General features: G+C 35.8%; 3 protein-coding genes and 1 pseudogene across 3 annotated transcripts; 1 reads left to right on the top strand and 3 right to left on the bottom strand.

The window, feature by feature from the left end:
- Window positions 1-1,910: 1,910 nt before the first annotated feature.
- On the top strand, window positions 1,911-2,029 carry LOC117163820 (5S ribosomal RNA; annotated as a pseudogene).
- A 170-nt stretch (window positions 2,030-2,199) lies between these two features.
- Window positions 2,200-6,122, bottom strand: LOC117163755 (cytochrome P450 6k1-like). Its single transcript, XM_033346399.2, has 6 exons — window positions 6,019-6,122; window positions 4,787-5,320; window positions 4,215-4,586; window positions 3,716-3,900; window positions 3,315-3,603; window positions 2,200-2,637 (listed from the first exon to the last, which is right to left on the bottom strand). Exons 2-6 carry the CDS (start codon window positions 5,307-5,309, stop codon window positions 2,459-2,461), a joined length of 1,548 nt encoding a protein of 515 aa, XP_033202290.2. The 5' UTR covers window positions 5,310-5,320; window positions 6,019-6,122; the 3' UTR covers window positions 2,200-2,458.
- A 1,219-nt stretch (window positions 6,123-7,341) lies between these two features.
- On the bottom strand, window positions 7,342-11,791 carry LOC117163754 (cytochrome P450 6k1-like). The gene is made up of 6 exons (XM_033346398.2): window positions 11,500-11,791; window positions 10,129-10,690; window positions 9,528-9,899; window positions 9,028-9,212; window positions 8,640-8,928; window positions 7,342-8,037 (listed from the first exon to the last, which is right to left on the bottom strand). Exons 2-6 carry the CDS (start codon window positions 10,649-10,651, stop codon window positions 7,859-7,861), a joined length of 1,548 nt encoding a protein of 515 aa, XP_033202289.1. The 5' UTR covers window positions 10,652-10,690; window positions 11,500-11,791; the 3' UTR covers window positions 7,342-7,858.
- A 164-nt stretch (window positions 11,792-11,955) lies between these two features.
- LOC117163758 (cytochrome P450 6k1-like) lies at window positions 11,956-19,308 on the bottom strand. The gene is made up of 6 exons (XM_033346405.2): window positions 18,784-19,308; window positions 17,410-17,946; window positions 16,810-17,181; window positions 16,306-16,490; window positions 15,904-16,192; window positions 11,956-15,033 (listed from the first exon to the last, which is right to left on the bottom strand). Exons 2-6 carry the CDS (start codon window positions 17,933-17,935, stop codon window positions 14,855-14,857), a joined length of 1,551 nt encoding a protein of 516 aa, XP_033202296.1. The 5' UTR covers window positions 17,936-17,946; window positions 18,784-19,308; the 3' UTR covers window positions 11,956-14,854.
- Between the last annotated feature and the right edge of the window lie 128 nt (window positions 19,309-19,436).

Genomic DNA, 19,436 nt, shown 5'->3' with positions numbered 1-19,436 from the left:
GGTATGAATGTTACTCGTGTCTATATGATTGCCTTCTGACAAGAATGATGTAACCATGTGGCATATATCTTTGTATATGTTTATTAATCTGATTACAAATTGTTCTATATAAACCATATATATCTTATTGTAGTATCGTAGAATAATCATAAAAAGAACTCGCTAGGAATGCGAACAACAATGTAAATAGAAAATGGAACAAACCAGATGGGATGGGAAATTCTAATGGACTGTGTAGCACATGGATATAACTGTCGCCTTTCATAAAACTAGGTGCTTCGAAAAGGATTACGTAAGCATATTCGGTCATGGGCGGCAGCGGAACACGTGCGAGTGTTTGGGAGAACGAAAACTGTAACGAAAAGATGTTTTGCTGGAGAAAGTTAGTCGATAGTTAGTTGAGCTAGCTGGAGTTAGTCACGAATCATGAGTTGTGAGTTAGTTCTCGATTCGTTGCATTACATTACTCTATTAAGCTGTAGTTAAATAAATCATGCTTTCCTGTATCAATCACAAACACCATCGAAGACCTTGGTCCATCGAGAATTAAAGACTGTGAAATTGGTCGGGGGGGGGGGGGGATCCGAGAACCTTGGCATTTCCGTGGAGAAGAAAGAAGTTGTCAAATCTGCGATAGATATTAAACGTGTTGATTTATTTAATAATAAGACGAGTAAATAATTATGATAATTAGATATTAGGTTGTCCGAAAATTGTCTTTCTTTTACAGACCTGTCTTTTACAACGATGCATCTTTGTACAAACATGAAACCTAATCTGTCGAACATTGTAATCTTTAGTTTGATAGAACAAAATGGATCATACGTAATTCGATAAAATAATATAAAACGGAAAATGTTGTGCATCCATTTCCTTATAAAATGAAAGAATCTTTTCGGACTACCTAATATACAGGGTGGTTGGTAACTGATGGTACAAGCGGAAAGGGGGTAATTCTACGGGGAAAAAGAAGTCGAAAATATAGAATAAAAATTTTTTTCTTTAATTCTTTTTTTAATTTTTTTAAAAATCTACAGCGAGTTCCGTTATAACGAGACGTGATAAAGTGCACGCGTACCGAGCGAAAATTCAAGAACTTCGGTTTGAGATACTTGACTAATCCAGGGAAGAAGAATATAGCAGGGACTTCCATGCTACGATGGTAATCATAATCGAAGATCTTCCTGCCACATTCACGGAACGGTGCTTTTGGATTCTCTAACGAACCTACTTTTAAGCCAAACGCAGTGCTACCGATCATATCTATCTTGTTTATTTTTAAATCTTAGACATATAAACGATGCTTATACTCCGAAGCAAAGCAACAATATGAGTCACTCTCGATTCGAGTTACCCTATGATTCATGTGCTGCTACAAACCTTTCTACGTGATTTAGAAGGTGGATGTAAATGAAGTGACAGCCAAATCGCTGCTGTTCCGATATTATTCAAATTTGTGGACGTAGAGTGCGCGGTGTGTCGATCGTCGAAGTTAGAAGCATGTTAAAATTATGTTTGGGAACCGTTGAATTTTAGGTAGCCAGGGAACCGACTTTCGCTTTCGATAAAGAGCTAGGTGACACGTTAGACGATATTCTTGTAATAAGAGAAAGGTAGGAGGTAGTTTAATACAAAGCGTAAAAAGGCGGTAGTATACAAGACGAGAGATTTGGTAGCGATTAAAAGGACGCAAGCCGATATTGGATTAAAGTTCCACTCGAAGTACTTCGAACCGTATGGCGCGGTTTTACGCAATGACCGCTACATGGTGCAGCGAGAGGGTGAAAACGAAGGGTCGCAAGTGACTTCCACGGGGGCTAATCGTACGAATCGTACGGGTCATTGATGAAGACAATGGTGCGAGTGAAATTAGTGACAGTGAGCATACATGGGGTCAGACCTTTGGATATGCCAACGCCCTAGCCGCGCTGAGTGCACTCGTTCCCGTCAGATCACGAAAGTTAAGCAGCGCCGGGCACGGATAGTACTTGAATGGGTGATCGCCTGGGAACTCCGTGTGGCGTTGGCGAAGCGCGCTGGACTCGTTGCGCCCCCCGGTGGGGTTCGGGCTAGGGTGCTGCCGGCTCAGCGCCTCGGGGCCGCCAGGCAGTCCGGTAGGGGAACATTAAGCTTTAATTAAATAATCATCGTTTTCTTAGTTCAATCACTGTAAATAAATTCATCAAATAAATAAAATCATTATATAAGATTTCGTATTACTTAATATTATTTAACACTGAATAAGTTTAGTTATTTTCAGGTATTTGAAATCACAATTTTCGGACATTTAGGATTACGATTCTAAAGTATATTTAACATCTAAATATTCATTTCTCCTGGGGAAGAAATAGATATGACATTTGTTGAACTTTGCCGATAGTAAAATATATCTAAGTTATCACAAACAAAGTAGAAAATTAGTATGCATAACGCGATTCGCAAAACTTCTTAGCTTCGTTTAACCAGCAGCAGTGGTAGTCTTTCTAATGTTGAGATGTATTCCTCCTAAAGCTGTCGTGGTGAGTGCTTTGGGATCTAGAACTACTGGAGTTTTTGTTTTTTCACAAGGTGAAACTTCGTAGTCCTTCAATACCTGTACGACTCCAAGTTTGGATTGCATGAGTCCCAATCGCATACCTGAAACAAAGATTGAAAGATTAAGATTGAAAGTGACAGCCAATAGAATGTTTAAAGATACAGGTTGCTACTTGCATCTTTCGTATAATGCTAATGACAACAATAGAAACTTAATCAATTATCTAATCGGGAATGTGTTATGGCAGAAATTTATTTGTTTAATAATCATAAACTGTATCAATATGTCTGATCGCAGAATATAGTAAACTGTACCAAATTGATATGTTTAATAAATAATGCCGTGCAACGCGTTATTAAATATTTATTCACATTCTGGCAGTTTCTTCTCAACAAGTGGTGCAAAAAGGAGATAAACTTCTGTTAGATTGTATTCCGTTTTCAGATGTTTCTCTTCATTCTTTATGATTGTAACTTACGTCACCGAGACACCGGTAATGTTTAATTTTACCGTATGCATATTCCCGAGGCAAAAGAGATTTCAAAACAAAAAGATGTCGATCCCTTAATAAAAAAATTCGTATATGATACTAATATAAGAAGGTATGATCTAAAGGTCCAATCCAATGGTGTTTTGTAACTGCTAGTATAACTAGAAGTATAAATGTCAGCACATATATGTATTTCACTTAGATTCTTTTAACAGTACTTTCATAATTTTCCCATCGATAGCTCTCAGGTTAGAGATGTTGGAAAATATTTCGGAACATTTTACTAACCAATGCAGACGCGGGGACCCTCACCAAAGGGCAAGTAGGCGAAACTTGGCCTGGCACGTTTGGCTTCCTCGGTAAATCGGAGTGGATCGTATTTTTCCGGATTTGGGAAGTACCGCGGATCGTAGTGCGAACCCATCGTCGAAATGAATATTGGGGTATCTTTCTCTAGCACCAAATCGTAATTAGGTACTTTGTAATCGGCAAGGGTAACTCGATCCAGATATGCTACAGATGGATATTTACGAAGCGTTTCTGAAATTACCATATCGAGGTATGGTAACGTCGTAATCTGTGAAACATTATATTTCTTAGTATGTTTACAATTATATTACAACCTTTTACACATACTATTCATATGCCTATCCCGTGTTTCTAATTTAACATTTTTGTAGTTGCCGTACCATATCATATGTGATTTTGCCACCAGTTTTCTCTAGAGCATCCTGAATCTCTGTCCTAAGCGTCTTCTGTACATCTGGGTTCAATGCAAGTTCGTGCAGAGTGAAAGACATGGTGCTAGCAGATGTTTCAGAACCACCGATATAAAATATGGCAGCTTGTGATACTAAATCGTCACCATCGAATTCTGAAACACTCAAATTAAACAATATCGCAAAAGTTCAAATCGATCTAGTATATCTAGTACAATTGGAAAATAACTTGAAAGAAAATGAGCTAATATAGATATTTGTGCAGTATTTTCAATTTCTAACATGAATATAATTATATTGGAAGAAGTTAGTCGCGTTATTTTTCCTCTGTTTCACTGGGAGTTGACGGAATAAGGATATGGATAAAATTGTAATTCACAGAGCATGTTATTCAAAATTTCTGATTTTTCAACGATTCATAAATAACTTCGTTAAGAGAAATTAGTAAAATATTGCAGCCAATGCATACTGTAATCCTTCAGACTTTCGTCGTTCTTGTATGTCTCCCTCATTTCGATCAGCATATCGATGAGATCATTCCTCTTTTGTCCCGAACCGACTCGTTGTTCAATCACATCCCAGAAAATAGATCGGAAGAATTTAGTCGCTTCTTTCCCAAGGAACTTCGGTTTGAGATACTTGACTAATCCAGGGAAGAAGAATATAGCAAGGAATTCCATGCTACGATGGAAATCATAATCGAAGATCTTCCTGCCACATTCACGGAACGGTGCTTTTGGATTCTCCAACGAACCTACTTTTAAGCCAAACGCAGTTCTACCAATGATATCGGTAGTGAAATTCGCGCAAATATCTTTGAACTCGATTACTTTTCCTTCGCCTGAAACAGATATTTGATTTCCTATGATGTGTCTAGCATTGTTGCATTTTTAATCAAAAAAATATAGTTGCAAAATTTAAAAAGTCTCTCTCATCAAGAGAATTGACTTTTAATTTTGTTAAACATTTCTATTAAATAAGAATTATTGTTTTAAAAATATATATTGAACTAACAACAGTTTCTCATGAAATGCGGCTTACCCTCCAAATGCAACGAATCGAGATGCTTTGCAAAGTCGTCAGCGATTGGCAGCATTATATCGAACATTTTCTTCAGCTTGCCCGGAGTAAAAAATGGCGTCAATTTTGGTCTGAGAGATTTCCATCCTGGATTTTTCATCATGAATAAATTTGCGTATCCAAGACGATCATTTTTCTCATCTGCAGTCGAGTACCTATCAGCGAAATAGTCGAAGTCCTTCATTAGGACGTGCTTCGCGAGTTCTGGATCGCGAATTAACAGGTAAGGTTTATCAAAGACGTAGAAACCCAACAAAGGCAAATCTCTGCCATAATTATATAGGTCCTTGAGAAATTGCGGGGCCGATTTTTTTGACAGGAGACAGTCCATGAAGTTGCCTACGAAAGGCGTAGGTGCAAGCTCTTTCACGCCCCGTTTCGACCAGTAATTAAATTTCCGAGTCACAAACAGATAAGCGACAACCATCAGGGACGAAAGGATGAGGATGCCATTCAGACTCCAGTGTAGCGATAATAAGACCATTTTAAATGAGTCTGAAAAGGTAAAATTGTTTTTGTTGATCTCAGTATATAATATTTATCAACACCACTTGGATTGCGAATTATCATGGATTTAGAGAAATGCAAAAGCTGGAAAATATTTCGCGGAATGCTTCATTGTAATACGATCGTCCCCGAGACTCGTTACGCTTGCTTCTTATGTTAAGGGAAATGTAGGCGTCTACGCTCCCTTTGGTCGGATATTCTTTTTCTCAAAGTCGACGACACTCTGATACTGCCGTACGTGCGTGGGCGAGTGCTAAGTAGGATGCACATAATACATGTAAAACAGTCGTTATGATGTTCTATTTAATGAGAGTGAAATAAATCATTATTTGTGTTTAATTTCATTCATAAAAATACAAAATTGCACAAATATCTGGAGGTCTGTTCATGTATAATAAATGAAATAAGTTATCAGTCTCTGGTTTAAAAAAATCACTAATATCAGTTGTCTATTAATTAAAGACAAACAGTAAACTTTGGGGGTAATTAGGAAAATACTGTTCGATTAAAACTGAGTAAATGATTCAGAAAAGGAAGAAATGGTACATAAGTTCGTGAAACAGAGTAGGAACACATTTGAATCTAATTTGCAAAATAAAAGAGGAGAATTATCAGAAAATGATAGAAGAATAGAACAGATAATCTAATTCTGCGGTGTTTGTTGCAGTGAAAAATACCGTACGTACCGCTATGAAACGATTTCTTCACTAGTCACAGATGCCAAATAAAATAAGAAAATATTTCCGAAGCTTGTAATGTACATTGCAAGAGTGAGCTTTGCATTGCCGGCTGTGATAGTATATACGTCTCATCCCGTAATCTCCCCTCTCTTGTGAAATTTACCGCTGAATCATTACTTGCTGACAAAGTGCCATTTGCGAAAAATTCTCGTAGCAGATTTTAGCATTGAGAAAATGGTAAGAATTGGCATTTTATCAGGTAAGATATTTTGTTCGACGTTATCAATTGTTTTTAATGTATAATAATCATCTCGGCGGTAATCTACTGCTTAATTTTCACACATTAAGAGACGTGTTATAAAATTTCTGCATTGGAAGCTCAATTTTCTCAATCGAATTGTATTTTCACACGTAAGGAGGTATAGATATTGAAAAGTTGCTTTCAATCACTTTCCTCTTCCCAGATCCGGACAAATAAGCGGTACAAATTATACGGAATTGGGTCATATAAATGACAATATTCTCTAATTTCGCACAAAGGTATTTTTTACCATTTTTCCAACATGACCTAGTATATTTGCTTAAGTACATATTTTAGAACATACATCATATCATCTATTATAACGAATAATCTTTCGCATAATTGAAAAAGTGTTATCAATGAAGTTGGAGGTTACAATGTATCAGCGTTATTTACCTGCTTAATAGCAAAAAGTGCAGTAATGTAGGCAGTAATATTTTAGAAGTAACATACGTGATAATTTCATATTGAACCGTCATTCTTGTTGTGAAGTGTCAAGTGAAATTATTAAAATTAATAAAAATGTACAAATTATTGACAAGTGAATAATCTCAACTGGTAACAAATATTATGGAGGTTTTCAATTACAAAGTTATCCAGGAGATTTAGAGTCGGATTTCACAGAAAAATTTCTGCGACTTATTGCCCCGTTCATCGTGCAATAAATATTTGTAGAATGTATTGATAAATAATAACGTAATCTGCAATTTGTTAAATTTTTAACCCGTCTATTTAAAAATATCCTTGGCTCAAAGCCTGTTCCTTATCCATATGCTAGTATTGTTACATGCTAAATTATTATTGAGCAAATGCGATACACATGTATATTGGAATATATGTATAATCTAAAGTTGAAGGAGTCCTTTTTTTATGGTGGAATGTGATTTTTCATTTAACAAGGAATAAACAGGAAAATCATGTCAACATTCTGATATCCAGGACCATGTATAAATCATTTACAGGTGGAATGAATGTTACCCATGTCTATATGATTGCCTTCTGCCAAAGTGATGTACCCATGTGACATATATATTTGTATATGTTTATTAATCTGATTACAAATTGATCTACGTGAAACATATGTACCGTATGGTTAAAAAACAGTTATTTTTTAAAGAAAGCACAATATTGACTAGTTTACACTTGTAGTACATATTTTTACACATACACGTAAGTGTGAATGACTCCATTAAATAAATATCTGAACGTGACAATGTAAGTGAAAGAGAACTCTATTTCCCCTGTACGCAATATATTTCCTTCCCATTACGATACAGAAAATCTACAGAAACAAGATTTCGTATTATTTAATGTTATTTAAGATTTATAAGTTTCGTTAGTTTCAGATATTTGTGTTTACAAGTTTCAAGCATTTAGAATTACGATTCCAAAATATATTTAACACCTAAGGATTCATTTCTGCCAAGAAAGAAATAGATGTCCTTTGTTGCATTTCGCCGAATCAGTAGTAAATTATATCAAAATTATCACACGCAAAGCAGAAAATTGAAATGCACAACGCGATTCGTAAAACTTTAGCTTCGTTTAACCAGCAGCAGTGGTAATCTTTCGAATGTTGAGATATAATCCTCCCAACGATGTCGTGGTGAGTCCTTTGGGATCTAGAACCACTGGAGTTTTGGTTTTTTCACAAGGCGAAACTTCGTAGTCCTTCAATACTTGTACGACTCCAAGTTTGGATTGCATGAGTCCCAACCGCAGACCTGAATCGAAGAGTGACAGAGAGAAATTATCGTGAGTAAAATTAAAAGTGACGGCCAACAGAAAGTTGAAAGATACGAATTGGTACTGGAACGCGTAAATTACCCACCACATTCATGAGTGGAAGAATTTTTAATTACGTATAATACGAACTAGTTTTTCCAGTAGTCTAACTGCTATTGTAATTTTTTATTTTTTAAATTATGTTAGTTATAATTTTATATTTATTAGATTATAGACAAGTAAGTCTTGAACACAATGAGATTTAGATCCGCGTAAAGATAGTTGACAAGTGGAACGAACGATATCTATGACGATATGATTATCTGTTGATAAAAGTAAATGTTGTCGCCAAGTGACAACCTCGAGATTGGTGAAAGTTGAGATTAAAATTTCTACTTATAACATTTTATACAGGGTGGTTGGTAACTGGTGGTACAAGCGGAAAGGGGGTGACTCTGCGCGAAAAAAGAAGTCGAAAATATAGAATAAAAATTTTTTTTTATTTTCTTTTTTAATTTTTCCATCGAGACAACGATCTGCAATGAGATCCGTTATAACAAGACGTGATAAAGTGCACGCAATTTTGAAAAATTTTACTAACCAATGCAGATGTGGGGCCCCTCGCCAAAGGGAAAGTAGACGAAATTTGGCCTGGAACGTTTGGCTTCCTCGGAGAATCTGAGTGGATCGTATTTTTCCGGATTTGGGAAATACCGCGGATCGTAGTGCGAACCCATCATCGAAAGGAATATTGGGGTACCTTTCTCTAGCACCAGATCGGAATTAGGCATTTTGTAATCGGCAAGAGTGACTCGATCCAAGAATGCTAGAGGTGGATATTTACGAAGAGTTTCCGAAATAACCATATCGAGATATGGTAACGTCATAACCTGTGAAAAAATGATATTTACCATTATGATTACAATTACGTTATAACATTCCTCACATGCTATTCATTTTCTAAATTAATATCTTTGTAGTTACCGTACCATATCGTATGTGATTTTGCCATCAGTTTTCGCCAGAGCATCGCGAATCTCTGCCCTAAGTGTCTCTTGTACATCTGGGTTCAATGCAAGTTCGTGCAGCGTGAAAGACATGGTACTAGAAGATGTTTCGAAACCACCAGTAAAAAATATGGCTGCTTGTGATACTAAATCGTCACCCTCGAATTCTGAAAAATGCAAATTAATCATACGCAAAAATTTAGCAAAACGATCTAATATATTTAGTATAATTGGAAATTAACTTGAAAGGAAATTAGCAAATATAGATATCTGGACGTAATTCTCAATTTGTAACATGAATATAATTATAATTGGAAGAAGTAGTCGCGTTATTTTTCGTCTGTTTCACTTGGGGGTTCACGAAATAAGGATATGAATGAAATCGTAATTCATAGAGCATGTTGTTCGAAATTTCTGATTTTTGATGATAAATAAATAATTTCATTAATAAAAATTAGTAAAATGTTCCAGAAAATACATACTGTAATCCTTAAGACTTTCATCGTCCTTGTATTTCTCCCTCATCTCGATCAGCAAATCGATGAGATCATTCCTCTTTTGTTTCGAATCGACTCGTTGTTCAATTACATCCCAGAAAACAGATCGGAAGAAGTTAGTCGCTGTTTTTCCAAAGAACTTCGGTTTAAGGTACTTGACTACTCCAGGAAAAAAGAATATACTAAGGAATTCCATGCTACGATGGAAATCATAATCGAAGATCTTTCTGCCATATTCACGGAACGGTGCTTTTGGATTCTCCAACGAACCTACTCTTAAGCCAAACGCAGTGCTGCCGATCATATCGGTAGTGAAATTCGCGCTAATATCTTTGCACTCGATTACTTTTCCTTCGCCTGAAACAGATATTTGATTTCCTATGATGTGTCTAGCATTGTTGCATTTTTAATCAAGAAAAATTAGTTGCAAAATTTAGAAAGTCTCTCTCATCAAGAGAATTAACTTTTAATTTTGTTAAACATTTCTATTAAATAAGAATTATTGTTTTGAAAATATATATTGAACTAACAACAGTTTCTCGTGGTCAATCTGTTATTATGTAAATGCACTAGAAATGCGGCTTACCCTCCAAATGCAACGAATCGAGATGCTTTGCAAGATCGTCAGCGATTACCAACATTAACTCGAACATTTTCTTCAACTTGCCCGAGGTAAAAAACGGTGTTAATTTTGTTCTGAGAGATTTCCATCCTGGATTTTTCATCATGAACACATTTGCATATCCAAGACGATCATTTTTCTCATCTGCAGCCGCGTTTCTATCAGCGAAATAATCGAAGTCCTTCACTAGGACGTGCTTCACGAGTTCTGGATCGCGAACTAAGAGGTAAGGTTTGTCGAAGATGTAGAATCCCAAGAAAGGTAAACCTTCGCCGTAATTGTATAGGTCCCTGACAAATTCTGAGGCTGATTTTCTTGACAGAAGACAATCCAAGAAGTTGCCTACGAAGGGCGTAGGTGGAAGCTCTTTCACGCCCCGTTTCGACCAGTAGTTGAATTTCCGAGTCACATACAAATAAGCGGCAACTATCAGTGACGACAGGATCAGGATACCATCCAGTCCCCAGTATGGCGTTAACAAGGCCATTTTGGATCAGTCTGATAAGGAAAAATGCTTTCGTTGTTCCTGAAAGACAATATTTATCAACAACTTTTAATTTACGGAGTTTTATGCATTTGAGGAAAATGTAAATGCATATAAAGTGTAGTAGAAAGATGGTGTAGAATATGGAAAATGTGTGATGTTCGGTTTAATAGCGAAAATAATAATTTGGTAAAATGAGCAATGTATCGCGGAACAGGAAGATTCATCGTTGTTTACAGAACGTCCAACTCTTCTCATATAAATGTTTTTCTGAATGAAACATTTGCAATAACACAATACTTCGCAGTACGGCAAGTGGAAATACAATCTCTCTCGGGGCTCAGCATTCCTATTAAATTGTGTGGAAAGTAGATATCCCTCTTACTCAACTCGGATGTCCTCTTTTTTAACAACCGATATCACCCGGAGTTGGCAAAGTGAAAACAGGTGAATGCTTAGGGGGCGTACGCATCACGATCACTCAGCGACTACTTGGAGGCTTAGACCTCGGTGGCAAGGTTTACGATATGTCGATTGGAGTATTCATTTCGGCGACTAATTAATTTTGTAAATAATTTCCCTCTGTACGTCTCAAAATTCGACGTCACGTTTTCATCGCAAGCCTTGTACCTCGGCCAGGCCCTTGTTCGTATCTTGGGGATCGCGACCGCTATATATAATTAAAAATGCCTAGAGTAGAGTGCGCATAATACATAAATGCCTCAAGTATAACAGTGGTTACGATATTTAAGTTACAAAATGAGGGATGAAAATTATTTGTAAATAATGAAGAATTAGAACAAATAGCTTAATTCTGCCGTATGTTTTACAGTGAAATATGCGGTACGTACCACTATGAAACGAATACTTCAGGCGTCACAAGCACTATAATGCTCACTTTCTCTCTTCTGTCATTGTGTTTAAGGTATAGGTCTGTTAGGTGAGAGCCTTACTGAAGAGTCCACACTAGCAGATCTTGGACGAAACACTCACAAGCACTATAATGTAACAGATGCCAAATTCAGAATTGCGCTAAATGAGAGAACATTTCTGAATCTCTCAACGCACATTATTCGAATGAGCTTTGTATCGTCGGCAGTGATTGTATATACGTCTCATTTGTAATTTTCCCTCTCTTGAGAAATTTACCGTATTATCGCTGATGGACAAAGTACAATTAGAGCTCGATTGAATTTCATACCAGACTTAAGCATCGAGAAGATAAAAATTGCCATCTTATCAGTTAAGATATTTTTTTCAAAATTATCGCTTTGTTTTACGTATAGTTAACAACAACAAACAAACTGCTAAACAAAAAATTTTTATTTACCGTAACAACGTTTTGAATATTGCACAATTATTGTAAAGGAATATTTCGATGCGTCGCTTCTATAAAATAATACAATGAAAAAATAACATAGAAAGCTCAATTTTCTCAGTCGAAACGAATTTTCACAAGGAAAACAGTATAGATATTAGGAAGTTTCCTTCCATCACTCTCCTATTTCCAAAAGGTGTGGAACGAGTAAGCCCCGTATTAGACTTTCCTCCTTGGCGGTACAGAAAATAATGACTTATACGATATCTGACTCAAATTCATCTCAATTCAGTTATTAATATAGTATATAGTGGTCGTCTATGGATCACGAGGAGCATTGTTCCATCTTTTTGCGATACGGGACGTATAGGCACTGTACATTAAAGTCTTTACATTTCTGTAAATGGATTCTGTAGGATTTTTTACTGTATTATATTGGTTTACCCTGCAAACACTCAATTACTGTTTATTTTTGTGGATATATGCATTTCTTATAATTTGAGTAAGGTATGCCACAGACGAATTCCATTTGTTTAGCAATCATAAACTGTGTCAATATGTCTGCTAGCAGAATGTAATAAACAGTACCCGGTTATTTTGTCTAGAAGTTAATGCAATGCAATGCGTTGTTGAATACGTATTCACATTCAATCTGTTTCTTCTTAACCTGCGGTGAACAGAGAATATAAAATTCTGCTAAATTGTATTCCGTTTTCAAATTGTCTAAACATCCGTGATATTTGTAGCATATCTCAGCGTGTAACCGGGTATGTCTAATTTTGCTTTATCTATTTAATTACGGATGATACGTACAAATCTTTTCACAGTATACGAAACTATCTTTCATGATAAGAATTCGGTTATGATAATGTCATGGGTTATAATAAATGGGTCAATAATGTACAAAGTTGCGTATAAAGATAGTGTTTACCATTCACCAACTTAACGTAGAATATATCTAACGTTTGACGTGGTTATCCTAATGGATATATACTATATCGTCTATTATACCCAATGATATTTTGGATGATTGAAAAAGTGTTGTTAGTGAATTTTGAAAATTGCTAGTTGCAATGATACAGAATTATTCTCCTGCATAATGGATAGGAAATGTAGTAATAAAGTTAGTCGTGTTTCTTGAACAAATTTTACAAGTTGCAAGTCAACTTATACTTCTGGAATCACCAATAATCATTAATTTTGTGGTGTAACAAGAATTACGGAAACTTTCAATTGCAAAGTTCTCTAAGATATATAAAATTTCACAAATAAACATTCGTAAAATATATTAACACATAAAATAAAAAATTTAACATATAAATTATAAAATTGCAAAATCCATATATATATGCTAAAATATCTTTATCCTACAACTCGTAAGTTATCAGTGAAATGGCATTATCACGTGATAAATTATTGAGAAGATAAGAGATACATACGTAAGGATATATAAATATCAAACCCAATCATATTAAGTAACTGCTAATGTTGACAATATTCTCAATTACATTAGGTATAATTTTACATTTATTAGACTATGAACAAACAGGTTACGCAAACATTGTGATATTTAGAACTGTGTGAAGATTGGTTATAAGCAGAATCAACGATATCTATGACGCCTAGGATTATTTTGTCATAAAAGTGATGTCGCCACGTGACTTTTATATGATGTTGCAAATAGAGATTAAACTTTCCACGTATACATCTTTCATATATTTTCAATGATATCAGTCGTGTTTAATGTGTTCTATTAACAACTCAGATATAACCAATTCACTGATTAGTTTTCACACATTACAAGACACGTTACACAATTCCCTTCCACGGCACCAAAATTCTGAATATTATACAATTTTTGTAAAGTCCTACATAAAATGGTACGATGTAAAAATTGCATAGGAAACTAAAGTTTTGTAATAGGCTAGAAAATATATACGTACTATTAAGTTTTTTTCTAACGTATGAATATTTTGAACGTAACTGTTAATAATCTACATAAAATTGTATAATACAAAAGTCACATGGGCGAAACTTGTTTCTCTCCTTAGTCAATCAGGTCTTTCATCCTGAAGGAATCGTTACAAAATTATTTTTTATTACATAAAATTTTCTAATAGAACAACCAGAGCGAAATAGCAAAAAAAGGGTCTCATCTCCGCCTTCGGCGATTTTTAAATATGTTATTGATGTCAACATTTCGAACAACTTTTTTCTGTATATATAATTGGCGGTCTCGGTTAGTTATCAGGACGTTTACAATAAAATGTCATCACTTAGGTGAAATCTACTTACAGTTGTACGTATGCGCCAGAATTGCTTGCTGATTTTTTTATTTTTTGCTTAAAACAAGAGTTGGATAAACTTAAAGCGTCGTTGCACAATTGCATATGCGAGGCTGCAAGAAAATTCTGATACAATTGAATCTAAAATGAATAGCATTGATATATTGGGTTTGGGTTTGAGAGATCTTATTGTAAATTAATTGGCCGTGATGCACTGGACACGTGGATTATTTTGGTTTGTAAGTGAAAATAACTGAATTAATCAAATACATGTACGTGACAACGTAAGTGATAGAGAACTCTATTTCCTCTGCACGCAATATATTACGATACAGAAAATCTACAGAAACAAGATTTCGTATTATTTAATATTGTTCAGGATCTATAAGTTTCGTTAGTTTCAGATATTTGTATTTACAAGTTTCAAGCATTTAGAATTACGATTCTAAAATATATTTAACACCTAAGGATTCATTTCTGCCAAGAAAAAAATAGATGTCCTTTGTTGCATTTCGCCGAATCAGTAGTAAATTGTATCAAAATTATCACACGCAAAGCAGAAAATTGAAATGCACAACGCGATTCGTAAAACTTTAGCTTCGTTTAACCAGCAGCAGTGGTAATCTTTCGAATGTTGAGATATAATCCTCCCAACGATATCGTGGTGAGTCCTTTGGGATCTAGAACCACTGGAGTTTTGGTTTTTTCACAAGGCGAAACTTCGTAGTCCTTCAATACTTGTACGAGTCCAAGTTTGGATTGCATGAGTCCCAACCGCAGACCTGAATCGAAGAGTGACAGAGAGAAATTATCGTGAGTAAAAGAATTAAAAGTGACAGCCAACAGAAAGATTAAAGATGCAAGTTTATACTTGTGCCTTTCGTATAATGTTAGTAACATGAGTAGAAACTTAGTAACAGTCATCTATTCGGGAGTGTATACTACAGTAGAACTCTATTTATTTAATAATCATAAACTGTATCTATTTGTCCGATAATAGAGTGTAGTACACTCTTCCAAAATAATATGTCTAATAGATAATACCATGCAACGCGTTGTTAAACATTTATTCATATTCAACCAGTTTCTTTTCAACTAGTGGTGAAAAATAGGAAATAAATTTCTGTTAGATTGTATCGTTCCGTCATGCTTATGAGCGGTTCCAGGGCCCCTTCCACCATGCGCGAGGTATCGTCACCGTGGAGATTTTAGCCGGTACGAATGTAGCACTACGCGGCGCCAACTTCCCGGAGGGCGCGGGACTCCGACAAAGTTTTCCTCCACAAAAAAAAAAAGAGAGAGTATTTTACCGTTTTCAAATTCTCTAGTCATTCTCTATAATTGTAACTTATCTCAGAATATAACCGGTAATGTTTAATTTTACCGTATGCACATTCCCAAGACAAAAGAGATTTCAAAACAAAAAGGTGTCGATCCCTTAATAAAAATGTTCGTATACAATAATAATATCAGAAGGCATGATCTAAAAGTCAAATCCAATCGTGTTTTGTAACTGCTAGTATAACTAGAAATATAAATTTCTGCACATATATGTATTTCATTTAGATTCTTTTAACAGTACTTTCATAATTTTCCCATTAATAGCTCTCAGGTTAGAGATGTTGGAAAATATTTCGGAACATTTTACTAACCAATGCAGACGCGGGGACCCTCACCAAAGGGCAAGTAGACGAAACTTGGCCTGGCACGTTTGGCTTCCTCGGTAAATCGGAGTGGATCGTATTTCTCCGGATTTGGAAAATACCGCGGATCCTTGTGCAAACCCATCAACGAAATGAATATTGGGGTACCTTTCTCTAACACCAGATCGGAATTAGGCATTTTGTAATCGGCAAGAGTGACTCGATCCAAGAATGCTAAAGGTGGATATTTACGAAGAGTTTCCGAAATAACCATATCGAGATATGGTAACGTCATAACCTGTGAAAAAATTATTTTTACCATTATGTTTACAATTACGTTATAACATTCCTCGTATGCTATTCATTTTTCTCTCGCGTGTTTCTAAGTTAATATCTTTGTAGTTGCAGTACCATATCGTACGTGATTTTGCCATCAGTTTTCGCCAAAGCATCGTCAATCTCTGTCCTAAGTGTCTCTTGTACATCTGGGTTCAATGCAAGTTCGTGTAGTGTGAAAGAAATGACGGTGGCAGATGTTTCGAAGCCAGCAATAAAAAACACCGCCGCTTGTGCCACTAAATCGTCACCGTCGAATTCTGAAACATGCAAATTAATGTTCATAGCAGAAGTTCAGGAAAATGATCTAATATATTCAATATATTTAGATACTAGCTTGAAAGCAAATTAGCAAATATAGATATTTTGGCTCAATTATCAATTTGTAACGTGAAAACAATTGTGTCTGAAGGAGTCGTCACGTTATTCTTCGTCTGTTTTGCTGGCAGTGCACGAAATAAGGATGTGGATGAAATCGTAATTCAAAGAGCATGTTATTCGAAATTTCCGATCTCTGACGAGTCATTAATAACTTACTTCACTAAGAAAAATTAGTAAAATATTGCAGCAAATACATACTGTAATCCTTCAGACTTTCGTCGTTCCTGTGTATCTCCTTCAGGTCGATCAGCGAATCGATGAGATCATTCCTCTTTTCACCCGTACTGATTCGTTGTTCAATCACATCCCAGAAAAGAGATCGGAGGAAATTAGTCGCTGCTTTTCCAAAGAACTTCGATTTCAAATACTTGACTAATCCAGGGCAGAAGAATATACTAAGGAATTCCATGCTACGATGGAAATCATAATCGAAGATCTTTCTGCCATATTCACGGAACGGTGCTTTTGGATTCTCCAACGAACCTACTCTTAAGCCAAACGCAGTGCTGCCGATCATATCGGTAGTGAAATTCGCGCAAATATCTTTGAACTCGACTACTTTTCCTTCGCCTGAAACAGATATTAGATTTCTTATCGTGTGTCTGGCGCTATTGTGTTTTTAATCAATACACAATAATTGTAAAATTTGAAGTCCATCGCACCATAGAGCATTGACTTTTAATTTTGTTAAACATTTCTATTAAATAAGAATTATTTTTTTGAAAATATATATTGAACTAACAATAGTTTCTCATGGTCAATCTGTTATTATGTAAATGCACTAGAAATGCGGCTTACCCTCCAAATGCAACGAATCGAGATGCTTTGCAAGATCGTCAGCTACTACCAACATTAACTCGAACATTTTCTTCAACTTGCCCGAGGTAAAAAACGGTGTTAATTTTGTTCTGAGAGATTTCCATCCTGGATTTTTCATTATGAACATATTTGCATATCCAAGACGATCATTTTTCTGATCTGCAGCCGCGTGTCTATCAGCGAAATAGTTGAAGTCCTTCACTAGGACTTGCTTCACGAGTTCTGGATCGCGAACTAAGAGGAACGGTTTGTCGAAGATGTAAAATCCCAAGAAAGGTAAACCTTCGCCGTAATTGTATAGGTCCCTGACAAATTCTGAGGCTGATTTTCTTGACAGAAGACAATCCATGAAGTTGCCTACGAAGGGCGTAGGTGGAAGCCCCTCTTTCACGCCCCGTTTCGACCAGTAGTTGAATTTCCGAGTCACATACAAATAAGCGGCAACTATCAGTGATGACAGAATCAGGATACAATCCAGACCCCAGTATGGCGTTAACAAGGCCATTTTGGATCAGTCTGATAAGGAAAAATGCTTTCGTTAGTCCCGAAAGACAATATTTATCAACAACTTTTAGTTTACGGAGTTTTATGCATTTGAGGAAAATGTAAATGCATATAAAGTGTAGTAGAAAGATGGTGTAGAATATGGAAAATGTGTGATGTTCGGTTTAATAGCGAAAATAATAATTTGGTAAAATGAGCAATGTATCGCGGAACAGGAAGATTCATCGTTGTTTACAGAACGTCCAACTCTTCTCATATAAATGTTTTTCTGAATGAAACATTTGCAATAACACAATACTTCGCAGTACGGCAAGTGGAAATACAATCTCTCTCGGGGCTCAGCATTCCTATTAAATTGTGTGGAAAGTAGATATACCTCTTACTCAACTCGAATGTCCTCTTTTCTAACAACCGATATCACCCGGAGTTGGCAAAGTGAAAACAGGTGAATGCTTAGGGGGCGTACGCATCACGATCACTCAGCGACTACTTGGAGGCTTAGACCTCGGTGGCAAGGTTTACGATATGTCGATTGGGGTATTCATTTCGGCGACTAATTAATTTTGTAAATAATTTCCCTCTGAACGTCTCAAAATTCGACGTCACGTTTTCATCGCAAGCCTTGTACCTCGGCCAGGCCCTTGTTCGTATCTTGGGGATCGCGACCGCTATATATATTTAAAAATGCCTAGAGTAGAATGCGCATAATACATAAATGCCTCAAGTATAACAGTGGTTACGATATTTAAGTTACAAAATGAGGGATGAAAATTATTTGTAAATAATGGAGAATTAGAACAAATAGCTTAATTCTATCGTATGCTTTACAGTGAAATATACGGTACGTACCACTATGAAGCGATTACTTCAATCGTCACAAGTACTATAATGTAACAGATATCAAATTCAGATTTGCGCAAAATGAGAAAACGTCTCCGAAACTTGCACCACTTGGTATGAGAATAAGCTTTATATCGTGGAGCTTTATATCACATCTTATATGTTTCTTCTGCAATTTCCCCTCCCTTGAGAAATTTACCGCTGTGTCATACTGACTGGCAATATGCGATTAGTTATTGATTAAATTTGGCAATGAGAAGATGATAAAAATTTCCATCTTGGCTGCTAAAATATTTTTTTCGAAGTTATCACTTTGTTTTACGTATAGTTAACGTATAATTAACAACTCGACTATAATCAATTCATTGTTACATAAAACTACACTATCTACACTATCAACATTTTGATTAATACATTATTATCGTAAAGGACTATTTCGATCAGTGACTTCTATAAAATAGTATAATGAAAAAATTGCATAGAAAGCTCAATTTTCTCAGTCGAATCGAATTTTCACAAGCAAAACAGTATAGATATTAGGAAATTTCTTTCCATCACTCTCCTATTTCCAGACGGTGCAGGGCAAATAAGCCCCGTAATGGACTTCCCTCCTTGGCGGTACAGGAAATTATGACTTATATGATTCATGTCTTAAATTGCCT

The sequence above is a fragment of the Bombus vancouverensis genome, chromosome 10 (assembly GCF_051014615.1).
Source record: "Bombus vancouverensis nearcticus chromosome 10, iyBomVanc1_principal, whole genome shotgun sequence".
Lineage (NCBI taxonomy): Eukaryota > Metazoa > Arthropoda > Insecta > Hymenoptera > Apidae > Bombus > Bombus vancouverensis.
The sequence above is the reverse complement of the archived record's forward strand: the minus strand, read 5'-3'. Positions and strand labels throughout refer to the sequence as shown.

What these genes read in the sequence shown, in the direction of transcription:
- LOC117163755 (XM_033346399.2), bottom strand. Translation starts at nt 5,309, where the DNA reads ATGGTCTTATTATCGCTACACTGGAGTCTGAATGGCATCCTCATCCTT. An exon ending in CGATTCGTTGCATTTGGAGG is followed by an intron (nt 4,587 to 4,786) that starts GTAAGCCGCATT and finishes TATCTGTTTCAG; the next exon opens with GCGAAGGAAAAGTAATCGAG. An exon ending in GGGTCCCCGCGTCTGCATTG is followed by an intron (nt 2,638 to 3,314) that starts GTTAGTAAAATG and finishes TCTTTGTTTCAG; the next exon opens with GTATGCGATTGGGACTCATG.
- LOC117163754 (XM_033346398.2), bottom strand. Translation starts at nt 10,651, where the DNA reads ATGGCCTTGTTAACGCCATACTGGGGACTGGATGGTATCCTGATCCTG. An exon ending in CGATTCGTTGCATTTGGAGG is followed by an intron (nt 9,900 to 10,128) that starts GTAAGCCGCATT and finishes TATCTGTTTCAG; the next exon opens with GCGAAGGAAAAGTAATCGAG. An exon ending in GCAAAATCACATACGATATG is followed by an intron (nt 8,929 to 9,027) that starts GTACGGTAACTA and finishes ATTTTTTCACAG; the next exon opens with GTTATGACGTTACCATATCT.
- LOC117163758 (XM_033346405.2), bottom strand. Translation starts at nt 17,935, where the DNA reads ATGGCCTTGTTAACGCCATACTGGGGTCTGGATTGTATCCTGATTCTG. An exon ending in CGAAAGTCTGAAGGATTACA is followed by an intron (nt 16,491 to 16,809) that starts GTATGTATTTGC and finishes TGCATGTTTCAG; the next exon opens with AATTCGACGGTGACGATTTA. An exon ending in GCAAAATCACGTACGATATG is followed by an intron (nt 16,193 to 16,305) that starts GTACTGCAACTA and finishes ATTTTTTCACAG; the next exon opens with GTTATGACGTTACCATATCT.